The 26,784-nt window shown below is 44.2% G+C and overlaps 1 protein-coding gene across 1 annotated transcript in view; it reads left to right on the top strand.

Moving 5' to 3' along the window:
* LOC126162750 (ATP-binding cassette sub-family C member 4-like) overlaps positions 1–26,784 on the top strand; it is a 229,314-nt gene that overhangs the window by 143,599 nt on the left and 58,931 nt on the right. The window contains exon 15 of the mRNA XM_049919432.1: positions 19,112–19,308. Within this exon, the coding sequence (XP_049775389.1) occupies positions 19,112–19,308 (197 nt within the window). The remainder of the gene's footprint in view (positions 1–19,111; positions 19,309–26,784) is intronic.

Below are 26,784 nucleotides of genomic sequence, written 5' to 3' on the forward strand. Positions count from 1 at the left end.
TTGTAAAACTTATGGATGAATCTGTGCTCAGTTATTAGTGTTGAAATAGTAAGACCATTTCTACTACAATGTTCGTACCTCACACAAACAGCTCGCTTAACTTTCCTTCAATTACGAGAGGAGTTCAATAAGTAATGCAAAACGTTTTATTTGTCGCGGAATTTGTTGTAGGACATTATGCAATATTCCCGTTTCAGCCCCTATAGTATCATGTAGCTGTGATAGGTTACGGCACTGTATGTAGCCTTCAAAATTTCGTTTGTAACGTAGGTGCGTTCCAAGCAGAGGACTGTCATGGACTTGCTTGCGGTAGAGAACCAGAGCATCGCAGATACTCATAGGCGCTTGCATAATGTCTAAGGAGAACTGGCAATGAACAAAAGCACGGTGAATTGTTGGGAGCAAGAAGTTCGCGCAAAACGTGTCCAGTCTCCCACCTGCCTCCCGGCCGCAAACAACTGTGACTCCTGCAGTGTTTGAACGTGCAGACACTCTCATTCGAGATTATCGACGGATCACAATCAAATATCTCCGTGCCCAGCTGTAAGTACCTGTTGGCAGTGCTGACGCATTCGTCCACCAGTTGGGTAGCTCAAAGGTGTGTGCGCCTGCTGATCTCTTCGCAGCCTAACAGACCACCATAAACAGCAATGAAGGACCGTCTGTGCGGAAATGCTTGCGCGTTACGAGGCTGTTCTAATGATGCAACGATCAACTCTGAAGTGAATTGTGCTACCTTCAGGAAACCGAAGAAACGACTTGTGTGTTTTTCACCACAAAATACAAACGAATTTCCCTTCCTACAAGACAACGCAAGCCCTCACACAAGTCTGCTCACCTGAGAGGAGCTCACAGAACTTCGTTGGACTGTTCTTCGTCATACAGCCTACAGTCCGGATCTCAAACCTTCCGACTTCCCCGCGATTGGCCCAATGAAGGATGAACTCTGCAGGAAGCAGTATGTGAATAATGGAGAGATAATCACTGATGCAACAGCACACTGGCTCTGACGTTGACAGTAGAGTGATACTACGTGAGCATACAGGCTCTCGCAGTAAGGTGACGGAGATAGTGTCGAAAAATGTTTTGTAGCCAAAAGAGTGGGAGGTATGTGGTGTACGGGAATCCTGTATGAAAGCAACCTGCTTTCAGAAGTGTGTCGCATTACGTACTGAACGCCCCTCGTAATAACATTGAATAGTCATCATTTCAGTGCCCATTTTATAAATACTCTCATTTCATCGATTTTTCAAATGTCCCTGGCACACGCTTCAGTGAACCTTTCTAATATGATGTAAATGCCAGATGTTTTCCCAGTTATCCGTGTTACATTTTCTTCTCTGGGACCATATATTCATCTAATGTTTTCTTTCTTTCTTTTCAATCTATGCAGTGATACGAGTAACCTTCAAAACCTATAGTCCATAGTGTGTACAGTGCTTCCAGTAAAATTGCGTAGTTTCTTATTATGTTGCAGCTTCACATTGTGAGATATTACATTTTGTTTGTTCCACGTGATTGGGTAAACTTTCAGAAGTTTGATGGTTTTGTCTGTATTTGCGTCTCTAACAATTCAGCAGTATAATATCTCAAGGGTATTTGAAGGAACAAAGTACCTATATGGTGGTACTATACTTCATCTTCAGTATCAATGTCCAGCTATTTGGGTGTAGATTTTGTATGTAGCTATTTCCTCGTGTGGTACCTGAAAGCTTGCATCCTGCATCTTAAGTTGGTAATAGGTGAGAAAATATTTTCCAGAGCACTGACATCACTCTCCGATCCTTTCCTTTGAAGCTATTGCGGGTCATATTTTTTACCCTATGTACATTCTTTGCAGATATTTATAAGATATTACCACAAAACGAATTATTTCAAAAAATCAAGCAAAAAGTTCTCTGAGTGGTAGGTGAACGGAAATGAGTGTCTAAGTTAATGCGCGCGATTTCCGTATCATGGTATTTTTCAAGACTGAAAGCACAAATAATCTCCCTTATATGTATATGCTAGTGCTTTTGCCTATGCTTCACGATTAATTAATACAATTTCAGCACTCTGAAACATGCTGTGTTCTGTCGTCTAGCCGCAGTGTTTTTCATTTTTGCGACGAGAATCATTGCATTTAGTTCATACTCCATAAACATCGTCGGTTTTCATCACCACCTTGATTTACATCTGGCACGACATTTTTGTCTCGGGAACTATGAAATGTGATGGTGGAATGTTCATTTCGTATATTTGGGAGGGGAGTGGGGCCCAATAAAGCACAATTGTCTGTATCCATTCATCTCGAGAACTGCCTTGTTCTCCTAAATAACTATAAACGAATGTGGCATTAAATTCTGATAAGAGTAATGTTAAATACACTCAAACTGTTCTGTCCTTTGAAATGGTATCGAGTAAGAAGATAGGGATGATTAGATTTCCTCACATTGTTCGCGCTTTTAACTGTTCGTGGCCTGGATTTAAGAAATGTTTTAGTTTATAGTTGGTGTGCCACTGTGGCTAATTCTTGTAAATTCCTGAATAGTGACGTTATTAAATGTTAGTATAGCTGAAACTAATTCGAATTCACTTGCTTAGCTACACTTAGATGCCCTTGTTTCCACTCAGTCTATTGAGCGAGGCAATGTCACGTATTACACGTGGGGTTGAGGAGTGCGATTACCGGCAGCGATAAATAGGCTGCATTCTGTGAAGGTGAAGCAGCCCCGAATGACGTACCTGACTCTGACTTGTACAGTTTGTCATCGGCGTAAGTTTCATGTCGTACGTAGCATTCTATTGTCTGGTATCGCCGTCGTAGAGAATCTTCACAGAGCACAAGATACATCTCGATTCCTTACGTTTTTCCATGTATGTGCTAATGTCACCAGCGGTCTCTTTCATTGAAGTTTAGAAGATATTCACGGATACCAAGTTTCTTCGTTATATGCGTCCTGAAATCAGTTGCTTCGAGAAATTTATCGAGTTGCGAAGCGAATGGTAGTTCTTAAGTGTGATTCTCCCACGATCGCTATCCGCTAGGACCTTTCTCCTCTGAAGTCCAATTTACGTCGATTGCTTTGGTATTACAGATTAGACAGACGTGGTTGATAAACTAATTTAGCCAACTTACGTACTCTGTGTACCGGCAAACTAATGTAACCCGAACCTCATTTCGTGCCACCGGCCTACGTATTTTGTAACATATAATTCATCACTGGTGTGGCTGCCTATTGGCTCTTAGGAATGCCAGAGCCGATTGCTGACATCTGACGGTAGGGGGCTTTGTCCAACCTGGAGATTATGGGTTGGTATTTTCGTAATCTGTGTCAAGCAATTTACAGTCCGGGACTATTAGGCTCGCTTAAGGCCCGCTTCACACGGAATACGATTCATTGTAAGTTTTCTTCCTGGCTGGCACGATGCATCTCAAGCAGGCTCCGTCGGTTGCTGAGCTGCTGCACCCCCCCCCCCACCCCCCGCCTCCCACCCCATTGCTTCATAGCTCCAGAGCGACTTCCCCTGTGTCGAGCTGTCTGCGTGGTACCTGCACTGGCCAGTCAGAACTTTGGGTGTTTGAAGTCACAGCTTGGAATGAAAGTCCTCACCGTTTACTAGGAAGTGACGTCCATAGGTAGAAGCACTCAAAACGACAAACGCCATATTGACTTCGTCGTATTTCGCTGCTTTTGTTATAGCTGACAGTATTTCATTTCAAAGCAATGGTGCGTTGAAAAATTGTCACAAGTTTGGTACGCTGTTTTATAACTGTCATTGAGGCATCAGTGGGAAATACCTCTAAGAGATACCAAAATCAAAAACATGGTTGTTGTTAGTTGGATATCTTCAGCATAGCGTAATAGTTCATGTTGAAGGAAGTATTTTCGTATCATACCATGTGCAAGTATAATCATCTCAGCGTTTTTAACAGATCGTGGAACTCTCTTTACTAATTTTAAAAAGTTTGCTGTCCAACACTCTATATCATTTACATATAAGAATGTGCTCTCCGAGGAACGAGTTTCTTAGATTTTGCGATTTATGTCTGATTAGAAAATGAAGAGTAAAATTGCTGCGAGTGATATGACCAGAAATTACACTTATATTCTAAACCAAGGACGGCCAAGAACGCGGCACGTGTGCATGCACGCGTGCCGAGCTTTCACACGCGTGCGGATCGCTCCCTTCTGACGTCACACGTCTCCCACTACCACACCAGCTGACTGCGCTAGCATGCGCGGAACTACGAACACGCCGCATGCGACGAGCATTCGCGTAAAGAATCCGCCCTGCTAGAATGTGGCTTGGTTTCATATTACATTTGATTATATTAAGCTCTATACAACACATCATGTTGAGCAATACTGAATCTTTGTTGGCTGTTCGTACACCTACAGAAAAATAACAATAACGCTGGGTTTGAAACTGCATTACACCAACAATATATGAAACAAGCAAACTTTATTATCTGGAACTACTGTACAGAATTTGCAATAACTACAATTATCAACAAAACATATGACAAATACAACAAAATTATCACCATTAATGTAATTATTTTTGGTTCGCTGTAGACATAATAAAGTTCATATCCGGCACAAACTGACGGCACACGGATAAACGTAGTCAGTTTCTCGTATTTTCGTCACTCAGATTGCCACGTAATCGTGACTTATTTAGTTTCATAATCGAAAAAAACTTTTCGCATACGTATGTCGATCCAAACATTGATATAACTTTCGCAGCCTCTTTCCGAGGAAAACCTTCGTAAAAAAATGTCCTTTAAACGGAATTACACTGCAGATCGATCAATTCCATTTGCAAATGCACTGGGACACTTTCAACTGAAACGGCAAAGGGTCTAGAAAATAGTTCAAGAACAGATGTCAGACTGACAGTGTCCTGAAAACGTTTACAAAATTGTGCTTGTAGTACCTCCAACACAGAAACGAATTCGTCAGAAGTTGCGTTTTCTCTGACTTTAGAGAGCGTAGGGAAATGGGCGGTATTCTTTGTCATGAGTTGTTCCTTCCACAATGCGAGTTTCTTATTAAATGCATCCACTTTTTTCATCAGATCAGGAATAAGCTCCTTCTCACCTTGCAAAGTCTTATTGAGAGCGTTCAAGTGTGTAGTCAGATCAACTGAAAAGGCGAGGTCTGCAATCCATGTTGGATCTTCTAATTTTGACTCTGGCTTTCCTTTTTCCTCCAGAAGCTCAACAATAGCGAGTCTTAAATTGAAAAATCTCTCGAAGCATGACCCCCGACTTAACCAACCTATTTCCCAGTGGTAAATAACATCTCCGTACTCTTCGTTCAGTTTCATGAGAAACTGTTGAAACTGAGGGTGTACTAAGCCATGCGACTTCAAAATATTTATTGTTGTGACTACCAACTTCATCACGTGCTCCAAATTTGCACATTTAGCACAGAGTTTCTTGGTGTACAAAACAATGATTCCGTACCAATCTTACGTCGATCGTCCTAGTTTTTTACGCAACAATGCTACAAGCCTATTTTGAGCCCTCGAATTGCTGGCGCTCCATCCGTGGTGACTGAAACTAAGATTTTCCATTTCAGGTCAACAGCTTCAACTGCCTCTTCAACTGCCTCATCGACTGCTTTTAGTAAGTCGGCACCACTCATAGTGTCTTTCATTGGTACTAAATCTAACAATTCTTCCGTCACGTGCAAATTTGTGTCAACTCCACGAAGATAAATCGCTAGTTGTACTGTGTCCGAAATGTTGGTCGACTCGTCCAAAGCAATCGAGAATGCAATAAACCTGCAGGCACTATCAGTTAACTGCCTGTAGACATCCGCTATTGTCTGTCTGGAAAGACTTAATTTCACCAAACTTCTTTACTTCCAGTGGCGTCAAGAGTTCCGCCACCTCAACAATACACTCCTTGGTGAAATCACCATCACTGAAAGGCTTATTCGCTCTTGCAATTTTGAGCGTTATTTTGTAGCTTGCTCTTAAAGACAGGTTTGGTTGCAGGCTAAAAAAAAAGAAGGAAACAAAAATTGAGTGAACTCTAAATTCGAATTCTAACGACAAATACGTACGAATAGAAAAATCAGAAACACAAAGATTTGTAAGGGGTACTCACGTTCGGTCCGTCTCGCTGCATAACATAAGTCTTCTTAATTCCGCCACATTGTTTGATCTATCAGCCCCAACTAAATCATTAAATTCTTTGTGTGTGGTGTTATAATGCCGTTCTATTGCAAATTTGCGGTGCCCGGCGAGTATGCGACTGCATAATAGACATTGAGAATTTTCATCTTCTCTTCGAAAAAATATTGCGATTCCCATTCAGCTCTGAAGGCTCGTGGCGTTGTCACTACCCCGCCTCTTTGTGAGTGTGGGTTCCATTGCAACAACCACTAAACAGTACTTACAAACTTCCTACGAATCGCTAACAAATAGCGAGGAATAAACATGGCTGCCACTACGAATCAACTAACGTATCCTATGCCGGATGAAAAGATGTCGCATCGCACAGCTAGTGAAATGTCGCGCCGTGCCGAGCTGTGCCGCGAAAGACCGAGGAAAGCCGAGTAGTGGCGAGGCGGACCGAGCCCTGGACGGCACGCGTGCAGTTTGGCTCGCCGTGGCCGTCCCTGTTCTAAACTGTCTCAAATATTTGGCTGTTTATTTCCTAATATGTCGCGATTTCCTGCGATTTCCGAGGGTCCGCCCATCGCCGGGAGAAGCTGGTGTCATTGTCACATTCGGCCAGCTCGAAATGTGCCGCTGGACGCGTACACATCATTTAGACGTCACTTCCGAGTAAGCCAAGAATGTGAATAGCTTCTCCCACACCATTAGCGCATCTACGGCAGGAAGGCTCTCATCTGCACCATAACTTACTGTCGCATGTCACCATTGTCGACAAAAGACAGCATTAGTATTCCGTTTGATACATACAAAGAAGAATAGTTCTTGTGAGCTGGGGAAACTACGTGTTATTCTAACAAACATCTGTACTTGAAGCGCACATTTTATCACGATACTACTTAGCGACAGACCTTCACCATGAGCCGGCTGCTGTGACCGAGCGGTTCTAGGCGCTTCAGTCCGGAACCGCGCAGCTGCTACGGTCGCAGGTTAGAATCCTGCCTCGGACATGGATGTGTGTGATGTCCTTAGGTTAGTTAGGTTTAAGTAGTTCTACGTTCTAGGGGACTGATGACCTCAGATGTTACGTCCCATAGTGCTTAGAGCCATTTGAACCTACACCGTGTGTGTGCTTCTACTTACGTCTAGTTGTCCCAATTCCCAGTTAGGCAGCAGTCGAGCCGGCCAAGTAGGAAATATGCAGCGAATGTTAATCACAAGTCAGTGTGAGACGTATTAAAGGCCTGGCGACATTCATATAAGGCAGGTGTTCTCCAGTACCTACTCGAAATAAACTACATCTACATACATACTCCGCAATCCACCATACGGTGCGTGGCGGAGGGTACCTCGTACAACAACTAGCATCTTCTCTCCCTGTTCCACTCCTAAACAGAACGAGGGAAAAATGACTGCCTATATGCCTCTGTACGAGCCCTAATTTCTCTCATCTTTGTGGTTACGAAATGTAAGTTGGAGGCAGTAAAATTGTACTGCAGTCAGCCTCAAATGCTGGTTCTCTAAATTTCCTCAGTAGCGATTCACGAAAAGAGCGCCTCCTTTCCTCTAGAGACTCCCACCCGAGTTCCTGAAGCATTTCCGCAACACTCGCGTGATGATCAAACCTACCAGTAACAAATCTAGCAGCCCGCCTCTGAATTGCTTCTATGTCCTCCCTCAATCCGACTTGATAGGAATCCCAAACGCTCGAGCAGTACTCAAGAATAGGTTGTATTAGTGTTTTATAAGCGGTCTCCTTTACAGCTGAACATCATCTTCCCAAAATTCTACCAATGAACCGAAGACGACCATCCGCCTTTCCCACGACTGCCATTACATGCTTGTCCCACTTCATATCACTCTGCAATGTTACGCCCAAATATTTAATCGACGTAACTGTCAAGCCCTACACTACTAATGGAGTATTCAAACATTACAGGATTCTTTTTCCTATTCATCTGCATTAATTTACATTTACCTATATTTAGATTTAGCTGCCATTCTTTACACCAATCACAAATCCTTTCCAAGTCATCTTGTATCCTCCTACAGTCACTCAACGACGACACCTTCCCGTACACCACAGCATCATCAGCAAACAGCCGCACATTTCTATCCATCCTATCCAAAAGATCATTTATGTAGATAGAAAACAACAGCGGACCTACCACACTTCCCGTGGGGCACTCCAGATGATACCCTCACCTCCGATGAACACTCACCATCGAGGACAACATACTGGGTTCAATTACTTAAGAAGTCTTCGAGCCACTCACATATCTGGGAATCAATCCCATATGCTCGTACCTTAGTTAGGAGTCTGCAGTGGGGCACCGAGTCAAACGCTTTCCGGAAGTCAAGGAATATGGCATCCGTCTGATACCCTTCATCCGTGTTTCGCAAGATATCATGTGAAAAAAGGGCGAGTTGCGTTTCGCAGGAGCGATGCTTTCTAAAGCCGTGCTGATGCATGGACAGCAACTTCTCTGTCTCAAGGAAATTCATTATATTCGCACTGAGAATATGTTCGAGAATCCTGCAACAAACCGATGTTAAAGATATTGCTCTTTAATTTTGAGGATCCGTCCTTCTACCCTTCATATATACAGGCGTCACCTGCGCTTTTTTCAGTCGCTCGGGACTTGACGTTGGGAGAGAGATTCGCGGAAATGCAAGATAAGTAAGGAGCCAATGCAGTAGAGTACTCTCTGTAAAACCGAATTGGAATCCCATCAGGACCTGGCGATTTATTTATTTTCAACCCATTCAGCTGCTTCACAACCCTAGGGATGTCTATCACTATGTCCTCCATACGGTAATCTGTACGAGACTCAAACGGCGGTATGTTATACGATCCTCCTGCGTGAAAGATTTCTCAAATGCTAAATTTAAAATTTCAGATTTCGTTTTGCTGTCTTCCGTTGCCAGGCCAGACTGATCAGTGAGTGACTGGATGGAAGCCTTCGACCCGCTTACCGGTTTTACGTAAGACCAGAATTTCCTTGGGTTTTCAGCAAGATCTTTTGCTAACGTATGACGGTGGTAATGGTTGTATGCTTCGCGCATCGCTCTTTTTACAGCAGCACGAATCTCTACTAACTTTTGCCTGTCCTCATTCTCCCGACCTTTCTTGTACCGCGAGTGCAACTGCCTTTGCTTCCTGAGCATTCTCCGAATTGCTCTGTTAAACCACGGTGGGTCTTTTCCGTCCGTAACCCACTTTTTCGTCACATACTTGTCCAATGCGTGATTTACAATGTGTTTAAAATTTGCCCATAGTTCTTCCACGTCCATCGTACCGGAAGTAAATGAAGTCGATTCATTTACTAAGTGGGATGCTAACAACTGCTTATCCGCTCTTTCTAGTAACAATACTCTCTTAGCCTTCTTGACCGACTTTTTAACTTTCGTAACCATAGTCGTAATGACATCATGATCACTAATCCCTGTGTCAACACTGACACCGTCGATGAGGTCTGGTCTGTTCGTGGCTACCAGATCTAAAATATTTCCATTAACGCGTTGGCTGTCGATTTAGCTGCTCAAGACAGTTTTCGGTTAATGTGTTCAAAAGTAATTCACAAGACAGCTTGTCTATACCACCTGTAATGAATCCATAGACATCCCAGTCTACACTAGGACTACTATAGCATGACCCGGGTACTTCTGCGATACAGAATGTAGACTCCCTTTGAATGATTCTAGAACTGTCACGGTGGAACCTGGTGGCCGGTAATAACACCCCACAATTAACTTTATTTCCCCTAGCCCTGTTAAACGTGTCCAGATAACGTCACAATCACACTCTACTTCGACCTCAGTAGACACAATATTTTTGTCAACTGCAATGAAGACATCACCTCCTATGGTGTCTAATCTGTCTTTCCGATACACGTTCCAACCCTCACTAAATATTTCAGAACTTCCTATCTCAGGGTTCAGCCAGGTCTCAGTCCCGAGAATAATTTGCGCGCCACACGCTTCCTGAAGGGCAGTAAATTCAGGAACTTTATTCCTAACAGTCTGAAAATTTACTGCTAGTATCTTGATAGCTGAAGCGTTTTTATACTGAGCGCGTCCTGATTTCCCTGCCTGCACGTCGACTGGTAAGCTTTCGTCAGGACACCTCGCACTACTGCCTATCCTAAAAAACCCCCATGTGCACGCCACAAGTACTCTGCTACCCGAGTAGCCGCTTCCTTTGTGTAGTGCACCCTTCACCTATCTAGGGGCGTCCTACAATTCCCCACCCAATAGCGCAAGTCTAGAAATCTGCAGCCAAGACCGTTACAGTCGACGAAGACTCTGGTTGAGACCCTCCACTCGGCTCCAAACCAAAGGACCCCGATCCACTCTGGGAACGATGATGCAAATAGAGAGCTCTGCTTGCACTCCGCGTGCGAGGCCAGCGGTCTTCACCAAATCCGCTAGCCGCCTGTACGAACTAAGGATCGCCTCAGAACCCAAGCAACAGGCATCATTGGTGCCGACGTGAGCAACTACTTGCAGACGACTGCACCCCGTACGCTCGATAGCCGCAGGCAAGGCCGCCTCCACACCTTGGATGAGGCCCCCCCGGCAGACAAACCGAGTGCACGTTGGATTTCTTTCCAGCCCTGTACGCTGTTTCCCTAAGGGGCTCCATCACCCGCCTAACGTTGGAGCTCCCAGTAACCAGCAAGCCTTTGCCCCCGTGTGCCTGGTCGGGCCCTGCTGAAGGAGCGGCCACCTGCCCACTGACAGGATGAACGGGCGAGATCAGCCGGCCAGCCTCCACATTGGCCCTCCGCCTCGAGCGACGCGAACGCGTTGCAGTCCGCCACTCACCCTGAGGTGAGGGCGGCCCCAACGCGCCGGGTACACTAGAAGGTGCCCCGGCTACTGAGTCAGCGGACGCAGCAAGTGACACTTGGGGTGTCTCAAGCGACGCGCCAGACCCTCCGCCGTCGCCGCACGTCGAGGCAGCAGCCTGAAGGCGGCTGACCGTGGCCAACAGTACGCTCAGCTGCTTGCGAACCGCGGCCAGTTCCTCCTGCGCCCGCACACAGCACGCACACACCCTATCCATCCTACTGCTAATATCTAACGACTCCGCGAATTTATACTCGACGGCTGTCAATAAGCAATATTACTCCTCTCAAATATGAGAATACGCAAGGATTTTATGTAATTAAATACGCAAGCACACAAACACTCGGAAAGAAATTAAGAATCAACTACAAAACAATTATGAAAGCTAAATATACGACTCGCTACTGCACTGCTGCTGCACCAGCGGCTGCTCAAGGCTCACTTCGGAGAATTTCTGACAGGAAGCAGCACTCTTCAGAGGAGTGCCATTGGTGGATAAGGGAATCACCAATGAGTGCCCTTGACTCCTCACTTCAGGCTAATATGTTAAAATGTCTGAATGTTTAACATTTTCAGGAGTTGTCAGGAGCTCACGAAAGTGAGTAATCGGCTGATAGCTTTCCAGAAGTGTGGAAGGCAACCCAGAAGTGAATGTGAGGTTCAAATGTGTTTAACAATATAGTTTTCAGAAATATTTGCCAGTAAAGATACTATTTCAATAAGAAAACCTCATAAGAGTTCGCGCTTTCCTGTGCGTATGTGTGTGATTCTGATTAGCCTTTCTCCGGTATTTTACATGCGTATTAAGTTTGTTAGTGTTCACATACTGGATAGCCAGAGGCCTCAGGTCAGAGTGTCGAGCCATTGGCTAGGTGGTGGCAGTGGTTAATGAAAGGTCTAACTGAGCCCAACACAGGATGTCAAGCGAAGGAGTCCCTGATTTCAGAATTAAATATCTGAAAAACTAAGATCGCTAGAAGAGTGCAACAAAAGCTATGTTTGTTATGAAAGCCGTAAGGATTTTATACAGCAGTTTCGAAATAGTTCTAAAACCTGCTGACAGAGGACGCTTTAGACTGTGCAGATCGTACAATACGTGTGCATAATTAAACTAGTCATCTGCAGGTCGTCCCTGCAATCACATCAGTCTCTTCGAAATGTACTCCACTCGCAGTATGGAGATGGTGCGAATGAACAATGAAATTTGTCATCACATCCTGTATTGTCACCATGGTGGGATGGTTCAGGTAGAACGCCTTTCAATGCACCCCACAAAAATGAGGTGTCAGATAGAGCGAGTATGGAGGCCAGTCCATCTTCGTGCCAGTAAATTTGCAATAATCCAACGCAGTGACTCTGTTCCCAAAGGTTTCACCAAGGAAGCGAAACACATGTTCGCTGCGATGTGGTCTGTTTCCGTCTTGCGTGAACCACTCGTTGCCTGGTCAGTTCTCAAAGGCTAGCTGTATGGCAATAATTGGTTCCGAATCTGCAACTTAACTTTAATTAGTCATCGTTTGTCGCATGAAAAGAAGCGCCAATAACGCCATTGCTGCCTACCGCAGCACAGTGACTTTGGGAGAATACAGTGGCTTCACTTCACACAAACTGGGATATTCGGAACTGCAAAATCGCCAGTTTTGTTTGTTCACTCCTCCATTCAGGGGAAGTGTGCTTCATCTGTCAATCAGATGCAGCCAACATCAAATCCTTCATTATTAATAACTGTGAGAATCTAGTTCTCAAAGTCAGCCCTCTGCCGCACAGCTCGTACAGATATGTCCTGATAGCTTCGAATTTTTTATGTAAACATGCATAGGCTCTGTCTCAGTATTTTCTGCTTGCTGGACCACGTCAAATCAGTCTCTGGTGAAATTCTTCGGACAGACTTCTTTGGATTTTGCTGAAGTATTCCAGAAACCGGGGTGAAATTTTCGGGAGTAACTACAGTTTACCTGGGCCAATATTTCCCACCTGAATATCAGCCACGCTGCCTGTCCATTGGAACTTGAAGAAGAGCTCACGAATGGTTTTCGCATCGGGCCCTTTTGGAACAATAAATAGACTTCAACTGCATCTTGTTGCTGTAGGACTGTGTTGCAACCTGTGGTATTCCAGCACAAAAAACACATTGACCAATTGGATACATGATTTCAACCTCTTCCTTCGGTATGCTATCCACCTTGCACGTTTCACCGGTGTAACTGATCGCTCTGAGCTGCGTTGCGTAACTTATAGACAATATGTATTGCGATTACAGCGTCATCTGTTAGCAGATTATCAGTGGCTCTCAAGCTGGGCACCCTGTGAATAAAATTTTTCCGCTGAAACTTAGTGGAGTGCTGTTAAGTGACTGCTGACCTGCTGACTTCAAATTGTTATACAGTTCTGTCTTTGAGATTGACGGCGGAAATTGCTGGGAAGCGGTGAATTGTCTATTCTGGGTCTCCAGCCGTACTATAGGTTTGCCCAGTGTGAGAAGGGAATTATTATAAATGGAATTCATTGGCCCATCTGACAGTCGGGAAGACCTAGCGTCCGTTCATAACAATCATCATCAAATTCTAGGGAAACCAATGCAGAAATAGGCTATAATCATGACGCAAAGATTACGGCGGATTCTGTAACAGAAATTACGGGACATAGGGTATATAACATTTACAGGTGGAGCTAACTAACTTTTAAAGGGACATAGCAATATGAATTTAAAGCAGTGTGTTTCATTCATCTCCTTTAATAAACGTTTTCATCCTCTTACATTTTGGCACTAAGATTGAATCTGGTCTGTATATTTATGTTGTCTGGTAAATACTGCTTCCTTACACTATGACAGCTAATTTAGTGCACTCTGTTACACACATAAACACTTCGTCCTTCCTGACAGCGAGTAAAACCCACAAACTACATGTCCTCCAGTCTTACACGGATCAGAATTGCCTTCTCCCACTCAAAAATGAAACTGCAGATAGCTTACTAAAGCGCTATCACTTTGACATTGAGTGCTGCGCCTCTGCGTGCTCCACCAGTCCAGACCAAGTTGATATTCTCTTCCTCGGGGCTGCTTCCAAACCCTCTCGCCGCAGCCACCACCTCGTAGTTACACAACCGGTCCCAACTGCACACCAACACCCACTGCCTTCACTCTTGTACTCCGATACGCAAATCTTGGCCTCTGTGCTCATTAGATTCGCTATCTCATAAACAATCACAGCGCTGAGTTGTCATTGGATAACTATTGCCTGGGAACCACAACTGTCACAGTCTTCTGGAAACTAGCATTTGGTAGTTGCCGACTCACCTGCAAAATAACCTCGGGGCTCCCAGAGCCGCTGGTTTTCCGTAACTCTAGGGCTCGCAAGGCATCTTGCCAGACATATCTGAGAACGTGTTGAAGTCGGTTTCCAGGGTTCCTAGGGCCCTCTCCACCGCCGGAAACAGCTATCCAGCATGCTTCTCACGGCCGTAGCAGCAGCTTTCCACCTTTCCCCTTTGATTAAAGCATGACCAGTGTAGAGCTTAGCTACATCTCCAGACCATAGTCTCACTAAATGAGACGTCTCATGGTGATCGTTAATTTGACTGATTTTGGAAGAGCGGTCTTGACGCTGATTTTTGCCAGATCCGTTGACAAACGTCTACTTAATTTTCAGATCAGTTTTGTAATTCGTCCGAGGCGCCAAGAGCGTTTGGTTTCTAGCTCCGATCGTCGTGAAGTTTCGCGCAACGCTCTGGCGTCTCAGAAGATAATTCAAGTAATGTTAAAAGTTCGTATTGACAAAACACATTTCACGAGGCTTCCTTTGCATATACCGACTTACGTGGCATCAAAGACTAGCCTATCGTCACATGACCACGCATCGCTGCCTTCTGGTCCCCATTTAAATCGTACTCGTCCGTGAGCGTCAGCAATAATTATTTGCGAATGGTTCGAGAGAAGAGTGTTGTGATATATTTCTGATTTTCTCCTGTTTTCACATCTTAATTGCGAGACGTTTTGGGAAGGATTAACATCTTGCTTGACTCTTCCAGCAACACACGCAATTGGAATTTTATCAGTAAAGCTTTCTGTGACCCAAAGCGTGTCTCTTTGCATCTGGCATTTGAGTCCGATAAGCATCTCTGTGTTTCTCTCACGTTGGCTGAACGAATCCGTGGCGAACAACACTGCTATTATTTGGATCTCCTAAATTAATGCTGCGGCGTACGATTCTCATATTGACGGGCTTACCCGCGTGTCTTTCGAACACTAACCTTGTCACGTGCCTCCTTCGGAGGTTAATTAAATTTTGTTTATACTTCATCTAGAATTTTTTTCGTGAATTGAGGACCAATTGGATGAAAATCAGTGTGGGTTTAGGCCTCTTAGAGGTTGTCCGGACCAGATCTTTAGCTTACGGCAAATAATGGAGAAGTGTTATGAGTGGAACAGGGAATTGTCTCTATGCTTTATAGATCTAGAAAGGCATATGACCGGGTTCCTAGGAGGAAGTTATTGTCTGTTCTACAAGATTATGGAATAGGAGGCAAACTTTTGCAAGCAATTAAAGGTCTTTACATGGATAGTCAGGCAGCAGTTAGAGTTGACGGTAAATTGAGTTCATGGTTCAGAGTAGTTTCAGGGGTAAGACAAGGCTGCAACCTGTCTCCACTGTTGTTCATATTATTTATGGATCATATGTTGAAAACAATAGACTGGCTGGGTGAGATTAAGATATGTGAACACAAAATAAGCAGTCTTGCATATGCGGATGACTTATTTGTGATGGCAGATTCGATTGAAAGTTTGCAAAATAATATTTCAGAGCTAGATCAGAAATGTATAGACTATGGTATGAAGATTAGCATCTCCAAAACGAAAGTAATGTCAGTGGGAAAGAAATATAAACGGATTGAGTGCCAAATAGGAGGAACAAAGTTAGAACAGGTGGACGGTTTCAAGCACTTAGGCTGCATATTCTCACAGGATGGCAACATAGTGAAAGAACTGGAAGCGAGGTGTAGCAAAGCTAATGCAGTGAGCGCTCAGCTACGATCTACTCTCTTCTGCAAGAAGGAAGTCAGTACCAAGACTAAGTTATCTGTGCACCGTTCAATCTTTCGACCAACTTTGTTGTATGGGAGCGAAAGTTGGGTGGATTCAGGCTACCTTATCAACAAGGTTGAGGTTACGGATATGAAAGTAGCTAGGATGATTGCAGGAACTAGTAGATGGGAACAATGGCAGGAGGGTGTCCACAATGAGGAAATCAAAGAAAAACTGTGAATGAACTCTATAGACGTAGCAGTCAGGGCGAACAGGCTTAGATGGTGGGGTCATGTTACACACATGGGAGGAGCAGGGTTACCCAAGAGACTCATGGATTCAGCAGTAGAGGGTAGGAGGAGTCAGGGCAGACCGAGGAGAAGGTACCTGGATTCGGTTAAGAATGATTTTGAAGTAATAGGTTTAACATTAGAAGAGGCACCAATGTTACCACTGAATAGGGGATCATGGAGGAACTGTATAAAGGGGGCTATGCTCCAGACTGAACGCTGAAAGGCATAATCAGTCTTAAATGATGATGATGATGATGATGATGATGATGATCCATCTAGAAGCTGAATTTCATACTAAAAGTTTTGTACGGTGGTTGAACACTCACTTCGGTCGCACGCTCTTGCATATTTCCTCGGTTTTGCCTTTGTCCATTAACTCGGTAATCAAACAATTACCCATTTACGTACAACACCGTTTCTACGCTACCAACACAAAAACAAGGCCGTCAGATAGACGTTCGACAAACTTCGTGGGCCAAAGCAATATGCAGTTTGCACGTCGATTAAGTCTTCTCAGTTGAAGACTTTGTATACTTCTGCCTATACACCTGTAAGAACATGGTGACATGAACTGACGTGGGCCTGTTGAATTTTAACGAAAATGTACTGAGGGTGGCTATTCACAGCAGAAATCCAGATCTGCAAGCATAATAAAAAGTAATGGGACTGCGACTGACTGCTGTGTGCCTCTCCTTTCATACAATTTACGGTCGCTGTGCACAACGGTTCCTGATGGAATAAGTCAGCCTCAACTGTTGATAAGCAGGTTTGGTCCTTACGTGCCCCATTTTCTGTACTGTGACACTTGTAGCACAGTCGCTTGATGACCGATTTGTTTAATGGGTCCACACGACATTTTTTTTTGGAAGCCATGCTGAATCTCGTCCTAATTGGTACATCTAATGTACCGTCGTTCTTGCGATATTCAGTCGTACGTGTGGTTTGTTGCACCTCTGAACGCAAGTCCATCCTGTGAAAGCCTCTTCATCTCTCAATAACTACTGCGATGTATGTCCTTTACAACCTGCTTAGTGCTTTCATGAGTTGGTCTCCCTATGCTCTTACTACACACTCACGCGCATTTGACGATTCCCTGATGTCTCAACATGTGTGCTATCAACCGATTTCTTGTTTTATAAAGTTGTAACATAAATGTATTTCCTCCACAAACCGGGTCAGTAAGTTCTGATTAGACAACGAAATAATCATATAATCTTCAGTATTCTTCTGTAGAGATCTACTGTAGTAAGACAGTAAATACGGTTTGTAGTAATGCGCAACTAATTTATTACTCAATTAAACAAAGGCCACACCCCCAACAAGAAATGAAACATTTCTTCCGAAAGGTTGCATTACTTTTTGTACAATTGTTCCACTGCTGCGCAATTCAAAGCCAGCTACGTGGATAAATTAAAACTATTGCCTTGTCTGTTATAGCTGCGATATTGACAATAGTCGCGGGGGTGAATCGAGCCAGCAGCGGTTATCCTCTGCTGCTTGTTTGATCTCATTGCAATATGTTGCACTTTCGGATACGTAACAAGAAAGCGCATATTCCTAAAATGAGCTGGGTTTGTATATAGGAAGAGAAGAATTATGACTTGAATGAAAGAGTGAACTTCAGAACACGGCCGTCATCTAGGCGAGGACTTGAGTGCGACACTGAGCTGCTCGTCCATAGGGCGCTACTGCACTCTGTAATTCTATTTAACCTGCGTCCGATGGCGAAGTTTTGAGCTGCTGGCCCTCAGACTGCATTATCCTGCGCCTATTGTAGAACTCAGTGAGCTGGTGCCACGAAATTTCAGTTAATATTACTAATATGTGATGTTCTGTAACACTGCAATCGTAGAAATGTCCTACTGCTACTACAAGAACCGCGTTAACATCGCTGTACGTTCTCTCTGTCCTGTTATTTACTAACCATTATTATTACGTAGTTTTACTCTTACTACTGCTCTATTCTATTTTTTAACACCTTGTTTTACAAATGTGCAGGCTACTTTCTATTGTCTCTTACTTCCTATGTACTAAGCTATTGTGTAGCGCTTTGGATATTTTGTCTATCTGATTAAGGTCAGCAGATTTGTTCAAGTGAGACACTCTCTCTGCGCGCGCACGCCGGTGTGTGTGTGTGTGTGTGTGTGTGTGTGTGTGTGTGTGTGTGTGTGTGTTGATGTGTTGGCAGAAGTGCCAACACCTTGTATTTACAGGAGGAGGCCGAAATGCACGCTAAGCTCACGCAGGATGGCATGAGGTCTGGAACAGGTCAATGTAATGAATGCTATAAAGAAAAGTACGTAGCGTCTGGAATACTTGACTTTAATCCACATTTGTAGAACATCGCTCTTGATGATACATTAATAGAATCTCAATATCACTTGAATACGGCGCCTTGCTAGGTCGTAGCAAATGTAGCCGAAGGCTATGCTAACTATCGTCTCGGCAAATGAGAGCGTATTTGTCAGAGAACCATTGCTCGCTAAGTCGGCTATACAACTGGGGCGAGTGCTAGTACGTCTCTCTAGACCTGCCGTGTGGCGGCGCTCGGTCTGCAATTACTGACAGTGGCGACACGCGGGTCCGACGTATACTAGCGGACTGCGGCCGATTTAAAAGCTACCACCTAGCAAGTGTGGTGTCTGGCGGTGACACCACATGTGTGTATCTCAATTGTACCACTGGCGAAAACGGTATGGCAGTTCATGACTACCTGGGCGTAGGTTCATCTTCGATCACGCGCACAGTGAGCTACTGACAGATCTACGTGATAATACGGCCTGTGAGCAGACTGTTCAGGAAAAATGAGGCGAGGACGGGTGTGTGTCGGCAGGGCATGCCGGGGTCGCCGTCGCCGCCGGACACGGACGACGAGGTGCTGGAGGAGGCGGTGGACTCCCGCGTGCTGTGGCGCTCCCTGTGGGGCTACGCGCGCTCGGCGGGCGGCTGCTGCCTGCTGCTCACCGTCGCAGCCGTCATCGTCGCCACGCAGGCCGTCACCAGCCTCTGCGACTACTGGCTCTCCTACTGGTGAGGCAACTGTTCTGGACAGAGTCCTTCTTCTCGCAACACTTTGTGGCTCTCAGAAGTGTATTTAGAACGGATGTTTTTGAAATGGTTGACCCTTTCCAATGATAACATACACGTAGGATACAAGGATCCTGGTTCCGACAGCCGTCGGACCGAACGCAACAAATAATATTAAGCAATTCCATTAACGTCCATCAGTTACTCATGTTGATCCTCTGACCACAGAACAAATCGATGTATACAGATATTTTACAGTTAGAGCATCCAACACAGCAACGCCCTCTAGCCTTTACCAGAAAAACCAGCTATTTTAGGTACAATGTAAACAATGACTGTCAGCTTTAACACATTCACTGTGTTACAAAACAAAGGGTTTTGAACAACCAGAGGCTTAGTTTTACGAACCGTACAACATTTGACAATTTAAATGGAACCAAGGTATTAGAAGAAATTCTCACAGCAGCCTCTTATTGGAACATTACAATTAAAACATAACACGACCATAAGAGTTCTAGCTTAAAAATCATGAACCCTTAACAGGAAAAGCAGCCGTTTTGCCCCATTGGCACTAAAGCTCAAATTTGATAGGACAGAAACCTACAGTTCAGTATTCACAGTACAAACGTTTAAGTCCACAGAGTGGTACATTACCAGGACAGCCATTAAAAGGTAATTCTGCAACGCAACTCCACTGCTCAAACAGTAAAATTCAGTGTATCAGTTAAACAATAAGACTCCATGAATCGTCGCTATTAAGCTGGTGCACAATTAGTGAGTCCCCTGTGAGCTCAGCATAAGACATGAAACTTCTTCATTTAAATGTGTGAATCTGTACTTAAATTGCTGACTGAATGACTGAGAAGATGAAACTTCTACGTTATTTGATTCTGAAACAGCTGAGTAAAACTGAACGTACTTTTTCTTCACTTTTTCTTATCGTATCAACACTGATCCACAATATTCTAGCGCAATGCAATCTGACTGCTCAAGAAAAATTACAACTGACTTCAAATAATTAATACAAAAGAATGGCCCTGAATAAGAAGCAATCCTGACAATAACCTATAAATTTCATTAAACACTTACCTCACAAAAATCTTCATTACGCGAACTATTGCAATACAGCGAGCGTCAATACTGCCAGCTAAATAAGAGATTCTAACTACTAAAGCCACTAACTACTAATAGGCATCTGGTTAGTAAAGGAAAGATTTTGTTGCAAACCAAATAATGTATTTTTTACCTTAATAATGTGACATCCAGATCAAACACGAATATAAATCGTCATTGACATCCAGTACAAAGATATGTAATCATGAATAATTTTCAAGCTCCAAGTCGGATACTTCCAGATCGTTAGCCTACGCTAACACTTCAGGCCTCTACCCTCGGTCCATGCTAACTTCTCACATTTAACATCCATCACTGCTGGCTGTTCACCTCCAACTGCCCAACAGTACTTCCATCGCTGCTGGCAACTAACTTCCAACTGCCCAACACTACTGGCGATTAACTTCCAACAAAGAGTCCAACCAGCCACACTCCATTACAAAGAAAGCGCAGTCAGAGATCCAATGCAAAGCGCTACATTGCGATGCGAAAACAGCAGCAGCCCACTTACACACAGTTCCTTTTAAAACCTTTGGAAACGGGAGCTCACCATTTATGCGACCAAATTGAGAGAATGAAGGCAGCCACCAAGGATTGGCAGCATGATGCGTTACTTGCTCCCCCAGGCCATTCACGTCCTCCCGTGTGACTTGGGCCCACATGTCGTCCATCCCAGACTGTTAGCCCCACTGTCTGTCCATACCAGACATCAACATAGGGATGACAGCGTTCATGTGCCCACAGCTGCTCTCAAACTTCCTTGTAGACGTCCTTCAAGAGACTACTGGCGCCGTATCCATACTAACATACGAGTTTCGTTAGGTTGAAACGTCCCCTTTGAACATTTATACAAGACTGTGCTTAAACTGACACACAATATTTTTTAGCGCAACGCAATCTGACTTTCAATAATCCCTACAAAACAATGGCCCTGACTAACATTAACCTACACCTTTCACAAATCACTTACCTCACAAAAATCTTCATTACTCGCACTACTGCAATACAGCGAGCGCCACTACCGACAGCTAAATAAAAGATTCAAACTACGGAAGGCACTAACTACTGATAGGCATAGTTAGCAAGTGAAAGAATTTAATAGAGAACAAACAACGTATTTACCTTAATAATCATAATATATATAGTAGTTCATTCCATCCAGTATTACAAATTTCAAAACTCCGCCATCTCTCTCCCCACATCCACCACTGCTGGTGGCTCATCTCCAACTGCGCAACGCTATGCGCTGTTCACATCCAGCTTCCCAACACTACAATGGCAGACAACAATGCAAACTAGCCACAGACTGCACACAGCACAGCCAGTCATTTTTCATACAGAGCGCTACGTAACGTTGCCAATAAGAAAACATAAACAGCCTATTTACAAGGTGTTTTATTGTTTTTAGGATCGCTTAACGACCTGCCCTGGCTTCGCACGGATCGCACTAACAGCAGTCAGACGACGTCTCTTGCTTGTAATACCCATAAAATACGTACACAAGCCTTTCTCGTGAATCAGTTCATTTACTAGTGAAATCTTTATCAAATACCTGTAGTAGTGGCCCGCATCTCGTGGTCGTGCGGTAGCGTTCTCGCTTCCCACGCCCGGGTTCCCGGGTTCGATTCCCGGCGGGGTCAGGGATTTTCTCTGCCTCGTGATGGCTGGGTGTTGTGTGCTGTCCTTAGGTTAGTTAGGTTTAAGTAGTTCTAAGTTCTAGGGGACTGATGACCATAGATGTTAAGTCCCATAGTGCTCAGAGCCAGCCAGCCTGTAGTAGTGCCTGAGATTAAGTTCAAATGGAAATAAAAACGCGGCGGGCAACTTTCAGTAACATGTACCATCGAAAAAAGGCTGTCGGAGCACAAAAAGGCTAATGTACTCTTTTAAAAAAACGATGACTTTAAGTAGGATACCAGCTGTCTCATTCTACATTCCTCCTTTTATAAAAGGTGTTACAAAAAGGTACGGCCAAACTTTCAGGAAACATTCCTCACACTCAAATAAAGAAAATATGTTATGTGGACATGTGTCCGGAAACGCTTAATTTCCATGTTAGAGCTCATTTTAGTTTCGTCCACCTACGCTCAATGGAGCGCGTTAAGATTTCATACGTGATACTCTACCTGTGCTGCTAGAACAAAAATGGCTCTGAGCACTATGGGACTCAACATCTTAGGTCATAAGTCCCCTAGAACTTAGAACTACTTAAACCTAACTAACCTAAGGACATCACACACACACCCATGCCCGAGGCAGGATTCGAACCTGCGACCGTAGCAGTCCCTCGGTTCCGGACTGCAGCGTCAGAACCGCTAGACCACCGCGGCCGGCCCCCTGCTAGAACATCTGCCTTTACAAGTACGAAACAACATGTGGTTCATGCATGATGGAGCTCCTGCAAATTTCAGTCGAAGTGTTCGTACGCTTCTCAACAACAGATTCAGTGACCGATGGATTGGTAGAGGCGGACCAATTCAATGGCCTCCACGCTCTCCTGACCTCAACCCTCTTGACTTTCATTTATGGGGGCATTTGAAAGCTCTTGTCTACGCAACCCCGGTATCAAATGTAGAGACTCTTCGTGCTCGTATTGTGGACGGCTGTGATACAATACGCCGTTCTCCAGGGCTGCATCAGCGCATCAGGGATTCCATGCGACGGGGAGTGGATGAATGTACCCTCGCTAACGGAGGACATTTTGAACATTTCCTGTAACAAAGTGTTTGAAGTCACGCTGGTACGTTCTGTAGCTGTGTTTCCATTCCATGATTAATATGATTTGAAGAGAAGTAATAAAATGAGCTCTAACATGGAAAGTAAGCGTTTCCGGACACATGTCCACATAACATATTTTCTTTCTTTGTGTATGGGGAATGCTTCCTGAAAGTTTGGCCGTACCTTTTTGTAACACCCTGTATTTCCTCAAGAATTTTGGCATTCGAACGTACTCGCGCTCTATTTAACATGCAGCTCACATCTCACTCCTACAAGGCCCCCTATTTGTAATCCGTTCACATCCACTAACCCACCGCGGAAAGTCACTCATACTCATCTTCTCTCTCTAGTCCATTCTCACTCACTCATTCAGCCCAACTCATTGTCTTCTGTCTCACAGCCATAGTCTCCTTCGGTCTGTCCTACTACCACCACTGTCTCCTGTCACTGTCTCCCTCTTGCTCTTACATTCATTCATTCATTCATTCATTCCAAATGCTGCTGTCTCTTCTCAGTATCACTCTCTCTCTATTTCCCGTTGTCATTGTCGTAGACTCGCTCTCACATGATCACTGGCTGTCACCCAGTTCTACTTTTGCCGGTCGACGTGGCCGAGTGGTTCTAGGCGCTTCAACCGGAACCGCGCTGCTGCTACGCTCGCAGGTTCGAATTCTGCCTCGGGCATGTGTGTGATGTCCTTAGGTTAGTTAGGTTTAAGTAGTTCTAAGTTCTAGGAGATTGATGGCCTCAGATGTTTAGTCCCATAGTGCTCAGAGCCATTTGAACCAGTTCTACTTTTCCTTCTATTTATTCCTCTGCCACTACCTCTGTCTTCTTCACTCATTTCCCAACACTGTTCTGTTACTATCAGCGGTGTTCCACTGCCCTTCTGTCCCTCTCTTTCTCTCATACTGCAATTGTCTCCTTCGTTCTTTCTGTTCCACAACCACTGTCTTCCGGTATTTATTACTTCGTCTCTTTACCACTGACACCGACCCCCTTCTAACTTATCATAAAGCATGAATATGTTCGCAGCACAAAAGTTTTGGGAAAAATTTTAAAGATGCTGAGGAAGGTGGAATGAGGCAGTTTGCACCCCACTTTTCAGTCATTGATTTAAAAAGGGGGATCATATTAGCCTTTCTTGAGCTCGATAGCGGCATTTTTCCACTGGTTCCCTTCTTTTCCCTGCTACAGCAGGGCGTGTTACTCATAGCGAAACAACTTTGTGGGTCAGAAAATTTTGATAGTTTACTTATGCGAAATTGAAATAACGCAGACTATCTTTTACGCTTCTGACCAGATTTTAACTGTACAAAAACTTTGCATGTACGCTGTGGTTCCCAGTGCTATATTGGCGTTTCCAGAGCCATTCTGATAATAACGTACACACTTCACTGCATATTTCTTCATGCTAGGTCACGTTACAAACTAAGTTTTTGCCTCACACCACATTTTTTGTGTATTTTACGTGTACAGGTAGGGTAACTTCGAACTTCTGTATTTTGGAGACTAATAACAATATCTATGTTGTGCATAGCTGTCGTGGAATCCGAGGAACTGTTTTGGTACCCCGAGACTATATTTCCCCGATTTTCTCAGAATTCGCCCACGAACTAAATGGTGCCTCCATAAGCACCTTAAGACTCGCCGTAGACACTCCTAATGCAAAAAGTACCAGCCGATTTCCTGCATTTACTAAAGCTGGAGGAAATGTACACTATCCAAACTTTGACCCTGTACTGTAAAATAGTTAAAGAAAGATGATCCTTCTGTTGGTTATACGAATGGTCACTAGCCCAAGGGTTATCCAAAACAGCCAACCCTACCTTTCTATCACCAACAGAACTCGGGGTATGAATCCCAGAAAAATTCCCTTTTTGTGTTCGGCGATTTGGAACATATTAGGTAGCGCATGCTGTCCAGTGAGTACCAATAGATCTTTAGGCTGGTCCTGTTGTGCAGTTCCTACTTCGGAAAATTTGATAACCAAACTCACCGAAGTAGCAGACACAGTAATTTGCTCGTGGAAAGTTAAGTATCTTAGACTGCCATATGCTTTACCTACAACTGATCCTACTATGGCCGTACCAGTAGTCGTTTGGCGCCGAAGCTGCAACCTCCACTACCAGCGTTGGCTCACTCACCACGCTAACAGTGAGACAGATGCTGTTGTCCACTAGGGCTTCGCTTCTCGTATTGTGCATGCACACAACGCAATTTCCTTCAGCTGTCTTTAGCATCTGACAGCGAATATCTTTGGGGCGCGACCTAAATCTACGTCCACGTCTATACGCTGAAAATTTCTCTGAGATGCATGGGAGACGGTACTTCTCATTGTACTACTTATTAGCTCTTCTCCCCGTTCTATACAAGTACCGAGCACGAGAAGAATTCCTTTTCATAAGTGCTTTTGTCCGAGCTGTAATTAATTGACTCTTGTCCTTAGAATCCCTATGGCTGTGATACGTAAGAGGCTGTAGTATATTTCTAGTCATAATTTCAAGCCGATTCTTGAAACTACCTAAGTAATCTTTCTCGAGATAGTTCGTGTTTGTCTTAAAGTGTGTGCCAGTTCAGTTTCTTCAACATCTTCGTGACACTTTCCAACGTGCCAGATAAATATGTGGCCATTCGACCTACCCTTTTCTACACACGTTAAGTATCCCTTGATATCCCTGTATGGTAAGGGTCACGCAATCCTGAGTAGTGTTCTAGGATGGGTCGCAGAAACGATCTTCTTCCTACACTGGTTTAATTTCCCTTCTATTCTACCACTGAACCGAAGTCTGCCACCTGCTTCACTTACTACTCAGCCTATGAAATTGTTCCATTTCGTAGCCCTACAAATTGTTACACCCACATACTATGATCGGTTCACCGATTCCAGTTGTGTGACCTACACATTATAATCGTGGGTTACTAGGTTTTCTCCCGTTTTGTCGAGTGGACAATTTTACATTTCTGAACATTTAAAACAGCTTGCTAATCTCTGAACCATTCCGAAATCTTGACAAGGATTCGACGGATTATACATGCAGGTTTTTTCTGACAGTACTTTATTACATGTAATTGTATCCTCTGCAGAAAGTCTGAGACCACTATTAATATTGTCTGCAATGTCGTTAAAATACAACATGCACATCAAGGATCCCAACACACGTCTCTGGGGTGCGCACTAAGTTACTTCATACATCGATGAAACTCAGTGCAAGACACACTCTGCACCTTTTCTACAAAAAAGTCCTCGGTCCAGGCACAAATTTCGCTTGATACCCTATACGATCATACACTACTGACCATTAAAATTGCTACACCACGAATATGACGTGCTACAGACGCGAAATTTAACCGACAGGAAGAAGATGCTGTGATATGCAAATAAGCTTTTCAGAGCATTCACACAAGGTTGGCGCCGTGGCGACACCTACAATGTGCTGACATGAGGAAAGTTTCCAACCGATTTCTCATACACAAACAGCAGTTGCCTGATGAAACGTTGTTGTGATGCCTCATGTAAGGAGGGGAAATGCGTACCATCACGTTTCCGACTTCGATAAAGGTCGGATAGCAGCATATCGCGATTGCGGTTTATCGTATCGCGACATTGCTGCTCGCGTTGGTCGAGATCCAATGACTGTTACCAGA

Source organism: Schistocerca cancellata, chromosome 2 (assembly GCF_023864275.1).
Source record: "Schistocerca cancellata isolate TAMUIC-IGC-003103 chromosome 2, iqSchCanc2.1, whole genome shotgun sequence".
In the NCBI taxonomy this organism is placed as follows: domain Eukaryota; kingdom Metazoa; phylum Arthropoda; class Insecta; order Orthoptera; family Acrididae; genus Schistocerca; species Schistocerca cancellata.